The 19,056-nt window shown below is 40.1% G+C and overlaps 2 protein-coding genes across 6 annotated transcripts in view; one reads left to right on the top strand and one right to left on the bottom strand.

Moving 5' to 3' along the window:
• The window catches only part of snw1 (SNW domain containing 1), a 30,935-nt gene extending 15,727 nt beyond the window's left edge, over window positions 1-15,208 (bottom strand). The window contains exons 1-5 of one of the 2 annotated variants that reach the window (XM_069916020.1): window positions 15,101-15,208; window positions 10,450-10,603; window positions 3,340-3,501; window positions 3,020-3,115; window positions 100-206 (exon numbers count right to left, since the gene is read on the bottom strand). In XM_069916020.1, the coding sequence (XP_069772121.1) occupies window positions 100-206; window positions 3,020-3,115; window positions 3,340-3,501; window positions 10,450-10,603; window positions 15,101-15,114 (533 nt within the window). In that variant the 5' untranslated portion in view covers window positions 15,115-15,208. The other variant, XM_069916019.1, reaches the window with a different exon arrangement.
• The window catches only part of adck1 (aarF domain containing kinase 1), a 650,404-nt gene continuing 646,532 nt past the window's right edge, over window positions 15,185-19,056 (top strand). For 2 of the 4 annotated variants that reach the window (XM_069916026.1, XM_069916025.1), the window contains exon 1: window positions 15,188-15,368. The gene's annotated coding sequence lies outside the window, so the exon portion shown is untranslated. Of the gene's footprint in view, window positions 15,369-19,056 lie in introns of all 4 variants that reach the window. The other 2 variants (XM_069916023.1, XM_069916021.1) reach the window with 2 other exon arrangements.

Here is a 19,056-nt window from a genome sequence, read left to right as displayed (position 1 = left end):
TCATTCCATGGAGGAAACGTGCAGTCAGATCATGCATCTCATAAGCAGTAAATGCAAGACCGCATTGGGATACTCCACTCATTAAAAACTGCTTCTAACCTGATGTACTGTGCAGGGGCTAGTTTCTCAGCTGCTCGAACAGGCATAGCTGCTGCAACCTTCTGACAGACTTGTTTCTCAAGAGCTGAACGTGTCTTTTCAGTTAACTGTAATGAAGCAATAGTCAAATTAGCAAATTAACATGGATTACCTCTGGCCTATATATAGTTAACAGACCAAACAAGTTCTACCCTCAATCTTAACTTTCAAGGATAAACAGATTGTCTTACCCAAGGCAAAGTCAACTGTCAAACTGTATTAGTCTTTAAGATGAGGTGTGAGAAACACCATGTCACACAACATATGGAGTTGCTTTTTCTCTGTGATAGAGTGTAATCATATCCTCAATTAAGAAGTGCTTCTTCCGACTCTACCAACATTTCAGTTTCATTTCCAGACACCACAAATGCTATTTATTGCAATAAAGGATTAGCAATAATGCTGAAGAATAATCTATTTTAACATCACTCTTTTAAAAAGCCTTGCCCATCCCCTCATTTTCTACACTGCAGAGTTATTGGTCAGCCTTCAACACCTACAAAAGAAATCCACGCGCAAACACTCGCTGTGAATATCAATTGGCCATTTAACTGCAAGGTAGATCACAAACCCTGCAACCTAATAACATTTCACACCAGAAACCAGAAATAATAAGCTGGAACGCAGGTATTCAGAAAGATTTGTACTTCTAAATATCAATAATATTGGAACCAACAGCAGCCTGATGTGCTAAACAGCATAACAAAATTAATTGACTAAATTTGAAACGAATGGCTCAATAGTACAGCTCATGAATATTTACTAACTGAACCATAAAAATGCTCCAAAACAAATAAAACAATCTACAAGTCTGATATCTTCATGAATCAATCAGCCCAGACTCAACACGTCTCAACATCTCCAACTTAATTATAGTACATCTTCACTTTTTAAAAAAAAGATTAAAGTAGGTGTGATTTGTAATCCTGAAACATCTCAGAACACTCAACATATTTTGGTGAATGAATATTTAATATGCTCAACTTGAACAGAACCATTTACTTTTTTTGATGAACAAAATCCTCCATGTTGTAGAGGAGTATAGAATTTACTATGCAAGTTCAGATTAAATAATTCTTTAGTAATTTCATATCCTTTGGCATGAAGTTCTCCAGAGGAAGAAAGTCATTTATGAAATATTTTTTGTTATCCCAACACAGACAACAGTTTATATTTATGTCTGAAAACAATAATTTCAATCCCTGAATATCTATAAAATCTTCTCAAAATTCCTTTTTAAAAAATCTCCATGTAATACTCATCTGTCTGATGGTGCAAGTCAAGCAATAAATATCTCCATTCCCCATCCAAAATAAAAATTATAGGGTTTGGCCAGTGCAGACTTTCTGAAGATTTCTTTCCCTCACAAATCCATTGCCACTTGGTATACAAAATGTTCAAGGGAGTTTGAGGAATGCTACCAATTTTCTATGGAAATATCTAGAGCACACATGTCAAACTCTAGCCCGCGGGATATAGTTATATTTGGCCCGCAAGATCATATTAAATATATATTAGAGTTGGCCCGCTGGCCGCCGCGCCAGTATAGCGCATGCACACTGAAGGTGAAAATGAAGACGCCGGAGGTGTGGAGGGATCTCAGAGTCCCGAATCCCGGGGATCGGAGCGCCGCACTCAGCCCGCCTGGCTCCCGGACACACAGACGCGGATGGAGTTGGGGACCATCCTCGCTGGGTCTGCGCTTCAGCGGCGACGCCGGACCGAATGTCTCGTTGGCGATGCCTTCCCCCTCGCTCCGTGCGCGGCGGACCCTGCCTCCCGCTCCTTTTGTTGGAGACGAGCCTGGCGCCGTGAGATCGCAGTTTAATCCCTCTCCAACCATGGGAGGGGGGTGGGAGGAACGCGCTCTTCTCAGCCAATTCCTCCACCGCCCCGGACGCCGACGTTTCAACGGGGGGGGGGGGGGGGGGGTTCGGGTGCCTTCGTCAGGCGACTGACCTGTTGGTCCAAGACAAGGGGAGAGCGTACAAACTCCACACAGACAGCACCTGAACTCGGGTGAACGTGGAGCTGCGACCCCACATTCCACATCAGGACTGTGTGTAAGATTGGGAGCAGTGAGACGGAAGCTTATTTTGTTCCTGTGATTTAAGCCTTTCTTGGGGTGGGGGGGGAGGGGTCCTTCTCTGACCACTTGCCTAACAATTAACCTAATCAGATGTGGAGTTACCACAATACAACAGTTCTCAACCTTTTTCTTTCCACTCGCGTCCCTGTGCCATTGGTGCTCTGTGATTAGTAAGGGATTGCTTAAGGTGGTCTGTGGGTGGAAAGAAGACCACTGCTTTAATCATCCCTCATTGACTCGTCATGTGCACGGTTTCAGATCTCCAAAGGAAATGGGCCAATGACAGTGAAAGAGTTTATCCAAAACTATTATTAAACATTTATTTTAATAAGAAAAAGTTTAACATTACATATGTGGAAAGAAGAGAAAACATGCAGATGTTGTTGAAAATTATCAATAAATATTTAGTTCGGCCCTCGACTTAGTCCAAGTTTTTAATTTTGGCCCTCCGTGAATTTGAGTTTGACACCCCTGCTCTAGAGTATAGAAAATTATACACACTTTCCAATATTTTCCAACACACTGACCCATCAAATAATAGAAATGGATGGTCCAAATGACTCTCCCCTCCAACGTCTTCTCAAAAGTTTAATTTATTCAACAGTAATACCCCTAAAACCAGAAGAGCTGCCTTTGCCATAAATACTGACCAGCATATAGAAAGTTTTACAACACACAGATGCTTCAAGCCCAATCTGTCACCTGAGGTCGTCTCATTTAACAGTGTTTAGCTCACATCTTTCTAAGCCTTTCCTATTCTCCTTCTAAATGTTCCAAGTTATAGTTACTCACCTCCTTTATACTGTCGTCATCAGGCCTCTGCAAATCTGGGTCATCTTCATTGATGATTTCTTTAGGAATGAGATCTGTAAACTTGCTGTATATAACCTACACAAGGAGAAACAAACATTACCCAAATCTGAATTTGCTTCAGAATTGCATAGGGTCATTACCAACTTGACAACGATAATACAATTAAAAGGAATGGTATTTGATCAAAATGGGAATCCTGGAGCAGTCATTCATAACACTGGTGCCATTCTGTTGTTGGAAGGAGATGACAAGTTAATATAGCAACTCAGTGAACGACAATCAGATGGTCATGAGCATACCTTGTCTTTTGACTGTCCTTGTCTAGCAATAGCATCAAATTTGATCTTTCCCTCTGCGTCGACTTGAACTGCCAGGGCATTGGATGGCTTTTTCTTGCGTCCCATTTCCAATGGAAACTGCACCAAGTGAACCTCCGGGAATGCCCCTCCATCGGCAAAATCCTGGGAAAAGGAAAAAGACCAAATCATTACCACCAAAATTATTGCAGAACAAAAAGTCATCTGCCGTGCACCATAAATAATCAGGGTTAGGAAATAAAGGAGAAACATCCAATTTCAGGTTGATAACTTTTCACAAGAACCCGAAACTAGAATGGTTTCTTTTTCCACACTTTACTCAGTATTTCCATAATTTCTGTTTTATCTCAGATTTCCAACATTTGCAATTTTAGAGACCTAGTTACTGTGCACAGAAACAGGCTCTTCGGCCCAACTCATCAATGTTGACCTTTTAATCTTTGCAACTCCAAAGGCAAATTATTTGAATTATATATAGTCAGTTTACTGATCAAATTTATTAATTTTTGTGAAATACTGTAGCAGCACATGTACATAAATTTAAGATTAATACATACACAGGCTTCACTTGTCCGATTCATTTAGCATCACATTCAAGTTCTTAAACTCCAAGAGAGTAAACATTTGAGAGACTATTTTAAAATAGAATTGTCTAAAAAAAAGACACCTCTAATGTAGCCTCTATACATTATATTTCCTGATCTTTTTGTACTGACCTACAGATTGGTTGTCGTTTTATGTGGAAAATGAAAATATACATCTCTATACAAAAGATATCAGGTTGGATTTTTATGTACAGTTTTAAATTCAATGTTTAAAAAAATTAAAAATAAAATGAAACCATATAACCGTTTACACCATTCACAGGAACTCAGCAAACAAAGCTATTTGGTATTCAGAATGACAGAGTGGGAAAAGTGGGAGATTAAAGGAAAAATTAAAAATTAAATCATTATTTAAATCGTGCAAACTATGAAATATTGCATTATAATGGGATGAGAGTTCATAATGCACAAAAGAGCACTGATATATAGGTACAGCAAGTAATTAGCGAGGTTAAGAGCATCAGCTTTTACTGTAGGAAATATGAAAATAAAGGAAGTTTTGGTCTTTATATTTAAAGAATATGGGGTGGAACGGTTGGCGCTATGCCTTTACAGTGCCAGCGATTGGGACTGGAGTTTGAATCCATGTTGTCTGTAAGGAATTTGTACATTCTCCTTGCATCTGCGTGGGTTTTCCCCAGGGGCTCCGGTCTCTCCCACCGTTTGAAACATACTGGGGGGCGGGGGGGGGGGGGGAGGGAGGGAGGTTAATTGGGTATAAATTGGGCAGCACAGACTTGTGGGCTGAAATGGTCTGTTACCATGCTGTATGTCTAAATTTAAATAAAAATTTTAAATTAAAATGAATGACATTAGAGGCAATGCAAAGAAGTTTCAATAGGTTTAATTATGGAGTGGAGGAGTTGACCCATGGAGAGGTCGATCAGATTAAGATTTTTCTCACTGAAGAACAAGAATTTATCTTATTTAAACACAAGTGATGTCAACAGTAAAAGGATAATTATCTCCAGTGGGGCTTTGCAGATCTAGGAGACAATAGTTTCGGTATAAGGAGTCATTCATTTCAGATGGATGAGGGGTGGCAGATGCACGAAGGGGAACTCTTTAGAATTCCTACTCTAGGGAGTTACAGAGCAGAACCACTGAATATATTCATCACTGAGACCGACAAATATTTTAACAAGGGAGTCAACAGTTATGGGAGCCTATGAGAAAGTGGAGTGAAACCAAGATTGGACCAGCTAGGATTTTGTTGAAAGATTGAGCAGGCTCAGAAACTGAATGGTGTAATTCTACTTGCATTCTTCTGAGAGGGAAGAATGACAAGTTACTCAACCTGAACTTCAGTGGTACAGAGAAGTACAAGTGACACTGAAAATCAAGAAACCCAGGATTCCTGTGATGGAACAAATACATGACATGCTGTAAGGGTTAAAATGACTTGCAAGCATTATTCTGCAAGAAGCCATCAGCTATTGTTGACATTCTTTGAGTGTCTCCTAGTCACAGCCAGATTCAAGTTTGTGTGTTTTAAGATAAAAAATTAGTTTTGAATTTTCATTTGTTCTGTGAAGATGGAAAGAATGAAGATGGTCCGAATAATTTTAGTGGCCATTTATAATCATCCTATTAAGCATTGTTTGTTTTATCATAGATTTTAGTACCATATAAGATAGTAGTAAATGTTAACGTTCCATTATTGTCATGTAATACTACATTTAGAATGTAACATTTTAAAGAGATTTGACAAGATATGGGGCCCATTCATGGACTATTATCATAATTTGATTTCTTAGACAAGCGTGCTCTGGGGGCTTTCTATCCAATGTCTGAGAACCAATACTTTATTCTTTACAATTTATTTGCTGGTGACTGTGTTTAGTGGTGGGGGTTAGATTGGTATAGAATTTTTCCATCCATTTTTTAAAATTTTTTTCTTATTTTTGTTTTTTTACAACTAGAAAAGATTGGTCTATTTAGATAATTACAATGTATTAGAATGAGGTGAAATTCTCAAGGATTTTTCATTTTTTGAGAATTACATAAGACAATGTATAATTTATGACATTCTGATTTGCATTACATAATTAATTCATATCTAAATATATACCTGCAAGTTCTCTCTACTAAATTAATAAAAATATTTTATAAAGAATGTAACATACATGAAAATCTTTAACTTTTGTCTATCGTAAGGTAGACAGAGAGTTGCCACTTTGTCCAGCACCCCTTACAGAAACCTACAGCACTTGATGTTCCGAAGTGGTTTCTCCTCCAAGTACTGACCAGTCCTGAGCCTGCTTAGCTTCCAATATCAGACAATCTCAGGTGTATTCAGGCTATAAGGTGCTGTTAGCAATGTAGTAACTGTCAAGGTTTAATAAACCGTGAAAAACTCAACTGCAACTTTACTACAGACTTTTATTCGAATGAGACATAAACACTCTACACCAGCATTTCCCAAACTGGGTTCTGAGGAACCCATGTGTAGTAATAACTATAATGAGTAATAACTTTTTCTTTCAATAACTTTTTATCTGTGTCTTTAAACCTCTGTGTTACTGTGACAGCAGCAAACAGTTGCCTCAACTCCAACAAAAAAGGCATCTTGAGGCCTGATGTCAGCAGCGCCATTTTCAACCAATGAGACAATTTCTTTTGGCTTGAGGTTAGCCACATTTTAAAATTTAAACTGAAATATATTCCCTATGTGCAGTACTGTATTAAGAACCATGAATCGTTGGCTTAAAAAAATAGAACTCAAGATAATTCATCTGAAATACTGAGTTGCCATTGCTTTTTCCATGAAGTTTCTTCCATGATGCCCATGTCTGAAAAATCAGGTGTTAAGGAAACGAAGGTATGATGAAAATTATTTGTTACTTGGAGTCACCTTAGCCGGGAATAAAAAGGCACCAGATGCGCAATGTGTTTTAGGTGGTAAAATTCTGTCTAACAGTTTTTTGGCCCCAACAAAATTTAAAAAAATATCTGGAAACAATCATCCCCAGCACAAAGACAAGGATGTGTCCTTCTTTAAAAGAAAACTAGATTCACTTGGAACCAGTAAAGGTTTTATGATGGAAACTGTAAAGAGAGCAAAGACAGAATGAGAAGCAACTGAAGCTTCTTTCAGGGTAAGTTATCGAATTTCCTTTGTCGGAGAGGCCCACACTGTTGGAGAATCTATCATTAAGCCTTGTACAAAGGATATAATGAAGTGTATGTTCAATGAACAATTCAGCAGGAAAATTGATGCAGTGCAAATGTCAAATAATACTATTGTAAGATGTATGAAGGATCTATCTGAGGGCGGGCATTGGGGAATTAATAGGTTGTTTGAGATTATGTGATGCCTTTTCAGAACTGGACGACTCAACAGATGCAGCAGGTCTTCTAGTGCTGCTAGTCTTCGTTAGGTACATGTACGAGAAGGATATTGAGGAAGATGTGCTTCTTTGTGAAACTTTGAAAGGGCACACAACTAGGGAAGAAATTTTTAACTGTATCAGTAACTCCATTCCTTGGAAACGTGTTTACACATGTGCACAGATGGACCCAAAGCTCTCACAGGGAAAGTTGCTGGAACCGTTTCCAGGATTAAGAGGGTTGAACCAAATTGTAGCAGTACTCACAATGCCCTTCGAAGACATGCACTTGCAGTGAAAAAAATGCCCGTGCCCCTGACAAAAGTGCTCGATGAAGCAGTAAAAATTGTTAATTTTATCAAAAGTTGACCCCTGCGGTCCCAATTGTTTAAAACTCTGAAGAAATTGGACACCAACACACAGCTTTACTACTGCATACAGATCGAAATGGCTAATTGAACTTTGCCAAGAACTTAAAGTGTATTTTATGACTTGGTCTTAATTTTTAGAGTGCCTGTTAAGCTGCAGCTAGTTATGTCTTGCGTATCTTGCCGATATACCTATGGCTCCTAGAACGCTTCCACCAGCGTTGTCTCCGCTCCATCCTCAACATCCATTGGAGCGCTTTCATCCCTAACGTCGAAGTACTCGAGATGGCAGAGGTCGACAGCATCAAGTCCACGCTGCTGAAGATCCAGCTGCGCTGGGTGGGTCACGTCTCCAGAATGGAGGACCATCGCCTTCCCAAGATCGTGTTATATGGCGAGCTCTCCACTGGGCACCGTGACAGAGGTGCACCAAAGAAAAGGTACAAGGACTGCCTAAAGAAATCTCTTGGTGCCTGCCACGTTGACCACCGCCAGTGGGCTGATATCGCCTCAAACCGTGCATCTTGGCGCCTCACAATTTGGCGGGCAGCAACCTCCTTTGAAGAAGACCGCAGAGCCCACCTCACTGACAAAAGGCAAAGGAGGAAAAACCCAACACCCAACCCCAACCAACCAATTTTCCCCTGCAGCCGCTGCAACCGTGTCTGCCTGTCCCGCATCGGACTGGTCAGCCACAAACGAGCCTGCAGCTGACGTGGACTTTTACCCCCTCCATAAATCTTCGTCCGCGAAGCCAAGCCAAAGAAAGAATCTTGCCGATATAGTATTGCCCTATAAGGCAAAAATGTGACTTTTTAATGTGTTGGACAATGCTTCATCACTTTCTAGAAAAACTGACTTTTGGATTTCAATGGTGAAAGGAAAGAAAACTTCCACGCTGCAAGACTTTGTAAGGAAAATGATGTGAGTGTTGATGAAGATTTTCTTGATGAAATCGTACAACATTTAACTACTTTATGTTCTACTCTTGCTGAGTATTCTGCCAATGTTCCTAATAAGAATAAGGGATAGATACAAAATCCTTTTGTTGCCACTATTTATCAGCGCAAGAATATGAAAATTTAATTGGCGTGACATCCAACTTTCATTTGCCACAAAGATTTTCCACTGATTATCCTAAGTGAAGTATATCTGTTCTTGCCAAAATTTGCTGTGACATTGCCTATTACCATTTTCCACAATTCATATGTGCAAGGCTGGATTTTTGTATTATGCACCAATGAAAACAAAATACAGAAACCAACTTGATGCTGCTCCTGGCATAAGGATACAGCTATCTAATATTGTACCCAACATTAAGAGGATCTGTGAGGAAACAATTTATCCCATTAAATGTAAATTAGAGGCAACAAATGATTTCAACTTGGAGAATAATGAGCTTAATTACTTTCTTACTATAGTTGTGTACATACCAGGTCTTTTAAACTGTCAAGTTTATTTGTCATTCATATCATAACCATTACAATGTACAGTGAAAAATGAGATAACATTCCTTTGGATCACAGAGCTGGTTATTTACATGGCTAAATTACATCAGAAACTTAAAAAATCTAAATATCACATAAATATCGTGTTACATATGCTAGCCCTGCATTCCTAGAGTTCAGAAGCCTCATAGCTTGGGGAAAAAAACTTTCACAATCTGGTCGTGAGGGCCAAAACACTTCTCTACCTCTTCCCGGATTGCGGGAGGGATGTGTGGAGTCCTTCATGATGTTTATGGCTTTCCACGAACGGCCGTTATAAATGTCCATCGTGGCAGGGAGATGGACCCCAATAATCCCCTCATCAGTCTTTACTATCTGATGCAGGGATTTGCATTCTGAGATGGTGCAGTTCCCAAACCAGGCAGTAATTGCAGTTACATAGGATGCTCTCGATGTAAAATGTAGAAGGTGGAAGCTAGACTTTCCGCAACTTCTGCAGGAAGTAAAGGTGTTGTTGGCCCTTATTAGCAATGAATCTGGTGTTGGAGGACCAGGAGAGATTCTCCACAGGGTGCATGCCAAGGAATTTGGTGCTTTTGACTGTGGGGTTGTTCACAATCAGTGGAGAGTAATCCCCCAGTGCTGTAATTATAAACTAAATGACGATTGGGGTTCAGCAATCTCCAAGTGCTCGCCAAAAGGGTTCTATGAGCTAAAAGGTTTGGGAAGCCCTGCTCTAGTTTTTCCAAGCACAAAGGAAGATAGTCACAATACATCCTGTCAAATGTACAGAAATTTACAACTATAAACAGGAACACCAAGTTTTTGTTGAGAATAACAGTGTATCAAAATCATTGCCTCATGGTTGTTCCCACAAGACCTGGAAAAGATTTTATCAATAACATTAAACCTCAATGTCAACCAAACTGCAAAGCTTTTAAAAGTATCCCAATTAGTTCATGCCTTGATACTTTATCAAGTGCTGCGAATGGGGCATAGATCTCCACAACAGCAGAACTGAGAGCAGGCAGAAGACAACGGCTATTGATTTTACATATTAAGCTTTGTGCTTTAACATCATAAACCACCCTGCCTGCAGAAGATGCAGTTATCAATAAAGATCACTATTCATATTATATGGATTGTTAACAAATTTTAATTCTAATTGGTGCAGCTAAATATTTAGTTAAAGCAAGCATATATGTTAATCTTGTGATTCACAACTTGTTCATGACAAGACTGTAGATGTTACCTCCAAAGAGCGAGGAAATATTTAGTAAAGCAAGCATATATGTTAATCTTGTGATTCACAACTTGTTCATGACAAGACTGTAGATGTTACCTCCAAAGAGCGAGGAACCCATCCCTTTCTGTGGCCATACGGAGGAGGCTCTCTGCGTGATGCCACCAAAGCTGTCTGTCTAGCTCGTTGAGCACGGGCCTTTTCTTCAGCCTCCAGCTGGTCCTGGGACAGCTGTGTTGGTGCAGGAAGGAAACTGAAAGTAAAATAAAAATTATTTTAATCCTTCCAAAATACAAGAGCAAGAGAAAGATATCCTGGTTTCTCTCGTGTGGAATTGCAAGTGGAGCAGAAGAAAGATCTGCTTAACCTGGTTATATTTTTCCAAGACTATACCCTTTTTCCACAGTCTTATTCTCAACCATGACCAGGTGCTGAGTCTCAGCCAGCCATAGCACTGGATGAATAAAAAGGTAAAATCTCAGCAACATTCCCAGAATAGTTCCATTAATGCAACTTCAAGCAACTGGAAAATTCACTGATCTGGCATCTACCATTCCCCATAGGTCCAGAATACGAGAAGTTTTACTGTATTGAGATTCATAAGGATTTCTTCTTAAACAATTGAGTTTCTCAGGGGCGTGGAGGAAAGAACAGGAGGTATTTAAAGAGGTAGTAGTAACATTTTTGAAAGATTAGGGAACTGAGGCCTTTGTGGAACTGGCACAGAAGAGGCAACGAGGTCTCAGATCGAATGGTAAGGAAAGCTTGAATGGCATTGGCAAGTATTGAGACAATATTGGCACAGGAAATTGACTCTTGATATACATTGGTATATTACTGGTCTTCTTTATCAATCCCAACTAATTTAGACTCTATTAGTCTTTAATAGATTCCTTTGCCAATGAGACCACAGTTGTCAGCAGAATCAGACGGCATTGAGGAAGTGGACAGGAAGAAGATCGATCAGTTAGTTGAGTGATGTCACAACAACCTTGCACTCAACATTAGTAAAACCAAGGAGATGGTTGTGGACTTCAGGAGAAAAATCAGGACAACATGAACCAGTCCTCATCAAGGAGTCAACAGAGAGGGTTGAGAACTTCAAATTCCTGGGTGTTCATGACAATAAATTATGATTCTGAAATATCCTCAGAATGGATTTCAAATTATGTAAAATTACATAGAAATTTTGAGCAGGATTAAGTCCTGATTTGAACATCATTATTGCATTTACCAGCAAATGCTTAGCTGAAGCATGGTACTGAAGAACGACATTGTTTTGAGAATCACTAGTCATTCCTTCAAAACACTTAACCAGTTCCAAATCCAGCATGGATAGCTTTTAAACATATTGGCAAAAAAAATACAATATGCCATGGAAGATTGTGTACAAAAAATATTGGTTGAAGTCCTCAAAGGTCTCACAATGTCTAAAGTAGTACCCTGGAGAGGGGTGGCGCAGCTTTGCGTTGACTAAACAATAGACTATAATCTTGACAGATATATCCAGTTTTTTCCCTGCCCCCCCACCCCCCCACCCTCCATTGAAGACACTTGTCCTTTGATAACCAAACACCACAGAGTTATGGTTAAGGCTCAAGCACAGGACAGTGCTAAGTTACTAGAAAACAATGAGCGAAGATTGCAACATGCAAATATGATGAGAGGTGGAGTGAAAACAGGGGAGGGAAATGTACTTATGATGGTCATGGCTACAATACCACAGAAGCCTAGTGGCCTGCATTATGGATGTGGTAAATGTATTTGAATTGCACTGCAGCAGCTGTGGATGTAATTAAATAAAAATGGGATGAATTGCTAGTAATAGATTATTACAATAGTCTACAATTAGTTTCCTACAGCAAAGGCAATCTACCATCCTTTTGCAGACTGGCTTTTCTAGAAAAAAGGTTGCCTTTGGAATGACCCACCGTCCCATTCAAGGGCAGATATACTCAAGACCAGCATACTATGGAAAAAAAATGTGATCACAGAAAATGCAGATGATCTAATAAAAATAATATTCATTTTGACCGAGACTGCAAACTACATTAAGCAAGAAATTAAATAAATACCGCTGGAAATACTTAGTACAGCAAACATTTACAGAATTGTGTTCAATTGATGACTTTGTTAGATTCAAAACATCTCTCTCCCCACAACAGTTTTATTTCAAATTGGAAGGTAGTAAGCTAATATCCAGAGTGACTCCAGGTCAGTTTTGTAAAATAATGCATTTCAGAAACAAAGAAAAACAGAAATGCTGGAAGTCGTGTGGTTTCTCTTTCCATAGAAGGTTCTTAACATTTTGGGTCCAAGAACCCCACTATAGTTCTTTGAAAACCAACTTTTCACACTTCCTCTAGCTGGGAGGAAAGGTCTCTAAAAACGCTGTCATCTAAATGTAATTATCAAAGTGGGCCAAATATCTTAAAATTGGACCTAGACTACTTAGAAGCAAAAGAAAAATCAGGATTCATCATTCACACAGGAACAGTAAAGATTTCAAACATCTCTCAACTTGAATGCCAAGGAGCAACTGCAGCTTTCAAGACAGATTCTGCTTGATTGTTAGCTAAGTGTATCAAGGGATATAGATGAAACGCTTAATATCCAGGTTTAGTTCAATGAAGCTCATGGGTTGAGCAGTTTCCCAGTGGTACAATGTAGTGCTAAAATCACATTGGTGAATTTTCACATCCCTCTGAATGCAACTGATGTTGTTATCATAAGGATAATTACTGCAATGCAAATTATTAACAATGGGGCAACACTGGGGCTAGTAGAACTGCTGTCTCAGTACCAGTGACCTGGATTCAATCCTGAACTTAGATGCCATTGGCATATTTTCCCAATGGTCACGAGTTTTTTTCCCTTTATTTCAAAAATATGCAAGTTGGTAGGTTAATTGGTCATTGTAAATTAGTCTCATATGGACAGGGTGAGTCAACGAGGACAAGGGGTGAATTAAATAAGGCTATTGAGCGATTGGAGTAAATAGGTTTTTGATGTTAAAGGTTTAGATATTGTTTTGGATGAATATTAATAGAAAGATTGAGAAGATTCAAAGATTTATGTCCGATTCCTAAGATAATTGAAAGAATGCTGTCAAATGCTTTAATATCAATGACAGAATGAGTAATTGCACTGACAACACAAGTTAAAGATGAACCGCAACATTGCTTTAACTTAGAAGTGGCTCAAAAAGAAAAAAACTTTTCATCAGGTTGGTCCAACACACACTAACAGAAGCATCAACAGATGGAATAGAAAGAAGAAATAGAACTAAAAACCAAGTGCAAATAACACACATTTACAGCTGTTGGCCTATGCTCCTCCCACTACCTTTTTCTTCAGGTGCCTGTCTGCTTTTTGCTCATACCTTGAAGAAGAGCTCAAATGCTTAACACTGGTTCTATATCTTTGCCTCCTATGGATGTTGACAGAGCTGCTGAGTTTCTCCAGCAATTTTGTCTATTTTCTCTAATAATAATATCAACATCTGCAGCAGAGTTTCTTGCTTAACTCTATTCAACACATCAAATGTGTCTATTTTAAATTTCAGATTTATTTGACAGATTACATGCAACCCGGAGATTATTTTTCATGTGGGGGAGGCAGAATTACCACTTAGTGGTAGTGCAAAAAATCCCCTGACTCAACATGCAGATGTAAAAATATAAAGAAAGTGACTGTACAATACAGTGAGAAAAAAAATCAATAAAGTGCAAAAGCAAGAATCCTTAATGTCCCTGACTGAATTTGTTGTTGTGTAGTCTTGATGGTGGAGGGTAGCAGCTGCCCTGGAACCTGATGGTGAGAGTTTTGTGTCATCTATACCTCTTTCCTGATGGTCGCAGAGAGAACACAGCATGTACAAGTTTCAATGGAAGATTTTAATTGACTTATTTTACTGTATCTGGTGGTGAGAGTTTTGTGTCATCTATACCTCTTTCCTGATGGTCGCAGGGAGAACACAGCATGTACAAGTTTCAATGGAAGATTTTAATTGACTCATTTTACTGTATCACAAATAAGTATATTTCTACATTTTAATTCCACTAACAATGTGTGTAATGGTCTATTCAAGATAGACTCAGAATCCCTAAACCAATCAGCACATTACATGGGGTTTTGATCCACTTGTAAAAGTTAGGCCCCCTCTGCTTCATCACCATTCTTCATTTTGAATATAATGTCCCAGATGTGCATCTTTTTGAGGTGTTGGCAGTTACCATGACAGCAACTAAGTAGGAAACATCACAACAATGAGCCAATGATCAAAAAGGCAAAGTTTTAAGAGCAAAGAGCAAATTCTCGGGTTTGAACCAGAGAGTTAGAGAAGCCTTGAAAATAAACTTAAGAAACTTGGATAGCAATTCAAGTCATAAAAAGAAACATTAACTGAGGTTAACAACCATTTCTTAGTCTCCAGTACAATGAAAATTGCAACGTCTAAGCATGAACTTTTTCAATAACGCAACACATGTACAAACTCGCCCTCCGTTTCCTTACCCACATCTATGAGTAGGTGGAAGGAGCAGCAAACCAGGCAAAGGCCAGGTGCCGACAGGCCTACCAAAAAATGGGGGTGTGAACAGAATCCGGACATTTTTACAGACGACCAAGCACCTGGCGCGAAATCGCATTTCGCTACATGAGCAAGGGTTCCAGACTCGCGGGACACCCCGAACGCTGAACGGCGGCCCGCCCAAATATCGCAGGAGCACCGACCAAAAACACAACCAACCTCGTCAGCGCCATTTTCTCCCGAAGGTCGCTGTGCGTCTGACGTCAGGCCGCCCGCCAACGCTGACGATCCCTTTGGCGTTCGTCATGACGTCGGGGCGGCTTCGATCCTGCGAGCGTCATCGGTTCACTGCTTCTGGCGCCTCTGATGGGAATGTGCGTGACGCATCACGTGACCGGCGGCTCCTCCCTCCCTCTCTCTCCCCGCTGATACTGTAAAGGCTCATGGGAGTCGTAGTTCTCCAATGTGTGGTATTTGAATGAAGCGGGTGAGTACGTTGTTCGGACTACTTTTCATTCGGGTTATTAAGCCAGATTTCAATGGAATGGGGGAAGAAGTGGTTTGCGCTGTCGATAGAGAGGGCCGAGGAGGTCCAGCTCGCTGTGGGAATGACCACGGGGCTTGAACTGGAGAGAGGCCGCTCCAACTCCCATGTACCTGCCTGCGTGTCGTGAGGGGGCACGGGTCAGGGCTCCCTTGGCTGCCAGAGGGACAGGAGCCGGGGAAGTGTTGCCAGGGGAAATGCTCTCATGATATCCCGCTGGCTCTGTTGAACTGTGATGGCCTTTGTCAGGGATCCACATGATAAGTGAATGATCAGGTCAGAAAGTTGAAGAAACTGAAAGTTACTTCGTGCAAAAGACTAAATGGGTTGGGAATTAATAGTTCGCAATCGCATGGAAGTGGGGTCATTGCAAATTGCATAAGCAAGTCTCAGCATTTGTTTTAGTTGCATCTGTATCTTTAAAACCCTTTGAGATTACATAGTTGGTTTGCAAATACTCTCCAAATACCAGTGCCGGATAACATCTTCACTAATACTTTGTATTCAAATTTGTATTAAAATTTCCTTAGCCACTGGCCGTATTCTTTCTGCCAACTAACTCCAACTGAAGAAACTTTTTGAGTTTTGCAAAGTTAAGTTTGGCCGAGAGATGGGTTTTGCACTATATAGGCCGACACTTAGCCTATTTCTTTTGTTCTGGGCCCAGAGGACCTCAAAACCCAGCAGCCATAGATATTCACCAAGACAAATGGCGACTTTAACAAAAGTTGCTTTTAATTATATATAACATAACAATTACAGCACGGAAACAGGCCATTAGGCCCTTCTAGTCCGCACCGAACCAAACACCCCTTTCTAATCCCACCTCCCTGCACAATGCCCATAACCCTCCATCTTCTTCTCATCCATATACCTGTCCAACCTTTTCTTAAATAATACAATTGACTCCGCCGCCACTATTTCTCCCGGAAGATCATTCCACACAGCTACCACTCTCTGAGTAAAGAAGTTCCCCCTCATGTTACCTCTAAACCTCTGCCCCTTAATTCTTAACTCATGTCCTCTTGTTTTAAACTTTCCTCCTCTTAACGGAAATAGTCTATCCACATCCATTCTGTCTATCCCTTTCATAATCTTAAATACTTCTATCAAATCCCCTCTCAACCTTCTACGCTCCAAAGAATAAAGACCCAATCTGTCCAATCTCTCCCCATACTCCAGATGCTTAAACCCAGGCAACATTCTGGTAAACCTTCTCTGCACTCTCTCCACTCTGTTTATATCCTTCCTATAATTAGGTGACCAGAACTGCACACAGAACTCCAAATTAGGCCGCACCAATGTCTTATACAATCTCAACATCACCTCCCAACTCCTATATTCCATGCAATGATTGATAAAGGCCAGCATTATCTTTAAATACGAAAACAGAATCGGACTTATCACTATTGACTTAACTAATCTAAATTTAACCCCCTTCTAATTCTAAGCGACTTAACTAATCTAATTTTAACCCCCTTCTAATTCTAAGCGCATGTCTATGTAATGTAAGTTCAGAAAAGTTCTTGGGTTCACAGTCCAATCTCACTTCTCATTCCTCCAAGTTCCCTGGTTGCAGGCAACTCTTATACCGTGCACAGAATTTAACATGTATAAAGTTCACCAGGTTTGGTGCTTGAAAGGTAAAGGATTACCGCTCAGGAAGGTTCTTGTTGGTTTTCAGAGAGCGATTTGTTGTTCGCTGAACACCCACAACTGATTCCTTTTTTAATCAGCCATTTCAGTGTCTTGCCGACAAAACTTTCCCCCTCAAAGTTCTCCAGTTGATAACCTCTTTCTTTCAGGTCATCACAGAGTTCCTTTTTGTTTCTATTATTTCAAGTGAAACATTAGACAGCTGGTCCTCTCCTCATGCATGACCTACAAGGGCTTTGACCAGGCTGAACTGAGCACTCACAACCCATCTTCTAAACGGGGTTTTCCACAAGCTTGCTAGCTTGTCCTGTTCCAGTCCCAGCTGTTGCTGTTGACTGTAGAACTGATCTCTGCCTCTCTCTCTGAGAGAAAGCCTGTTTTACTCTCTCTGCTTTCAAAACCACTTGACCCTCCTAGAACAGCAAGTTCCCCTCCAGACAGAATGCAGCTCAGACAAGCTCTTTCATCTGTTGCCTTTTTGTAAATAACAATCCATTAATGAAGTCTCTTGGGCACTCTCCAAAGACTGTTGGCCCCAACATGCCTAGCATGAGCAGAGGTCCAGTATTTTAAATAAAGATCTGTTTCAAAGTGTTTGTATGGGACTTTCACTAAAAAAAAACCTGCCCCAATTTATCTCCCAAAAACATATCTATATACAATACCAACACAACATAATCTGTCACAATTTTTATTAAAACTTCTCAATTCCACTCCTCAGTTCATATACTGAATGTAGGAAAATACAATGCTAGAGAAACTCAGCAGGTCAAACGATGCACAAAGGTGAAGATACATAACCAACATTTCAGGTTTGAGCCCTTCATCGAGATATGAATGAAATGTGGGCAGATACATGATCAAAATAGTGGAGGAGAGGAGCACAGTCCCAAAGGCAGGAAGTAATAGGTGGATAAGGAAGGGAGGACAGTCCAGCAAATGGGAGGGGAGGATGGCTCTGTGACTGTAGAGGGAAAGGGGTGGAGAGCTGGAAGAAAGAAGATAGAGGGATGGGGAGTAGGTTACCTTGACGGAGAAGGTGATGTTAATAGCATGTGGTTGGAGAGTGGAAAATTAGATATTGTTCCTCTAATTTATGGATGGCTTGACAATAAATGAGGCCATAGATAGATGTGAATATGGGAGTGGGGCGCAGAATTGAAATGGTTGGCCACTGAGAGATCCTGGTCACTGATGTGGACAGAGTGAAGGTGTTCAGTAAAATTATCTCCCAGTCTGCATCCAGTCTCTCCATGTCCTTCAGCCAACATTATGATCAGTGAAAATAAATGAAAAACACAGATGCTTGAAATCTAAAACTAAAACAGAAAAATGTTAGAAATGTTCAGCAGGTCAAGATGCATCTGAGGGAAGAGGAACAGAGTTAGGGTTTCATATCGGTGACCCTTCATCAGATTCTAACCGTTCTGATAAAAGATCTCTGACCTGAAACAGTGACAGTCCCAAAACCATTACAGTTTAGGCTTGATTGTAAAAATAATCAGTTTTTAAATTTCAGTCAGTTTTGTGTTGAAACTCAGATTCTTTAAATTGTTGCTCAAAAGTAATTATGGAGTAGGTTTGAGGCCTTAGTCTTCTCAAAACTCACAAAATTCTTGTAGAGTTGTTTTCAGAGAATTGTTTATTCATATGAATGATTTACGATGAATTCACCAACCCCGGCAAGGGTTACATGAAGTGGCCATGTGAAAAATGGACACGGTGAAACTGCCCTCTTTTCAAAGAGACAGCTGAAGTGGATTTTCCTCATCACTGATTTTGTATATCCCCCATGATCAAGAAAATGCAACATGAACAGAATCTCTCTGACCGGAGGCTACTGCATTTCTGACCTCAGATGGTTCTTGGTACAAAATTAAAATGTACTTTTTGGAGTGTCAAAATCACATGACATGACCTCTTTTTTTCAACCCACTTCAAAAGTATGAATCATGAACAAAGGACTCTGGCCTGT

Source organism: Narcine bancroftii, chromosome 2 (assembly GCF_036971445.1).
Source record: "Narcine bancroftii isolate sNarBan1 chromosome 2, sNarBan1.hap1, whole genome shotgun sequence".
Lineage (NCBI taxonomy): Eukaryota > Metazoa > Chordata > Chondrichthyes > Torpediniformes > Narcinidae > Narcine > Narcine bancroftii.
This window is presented reverse-complemented; position numbering and strand designations above follow the sequence as displayed.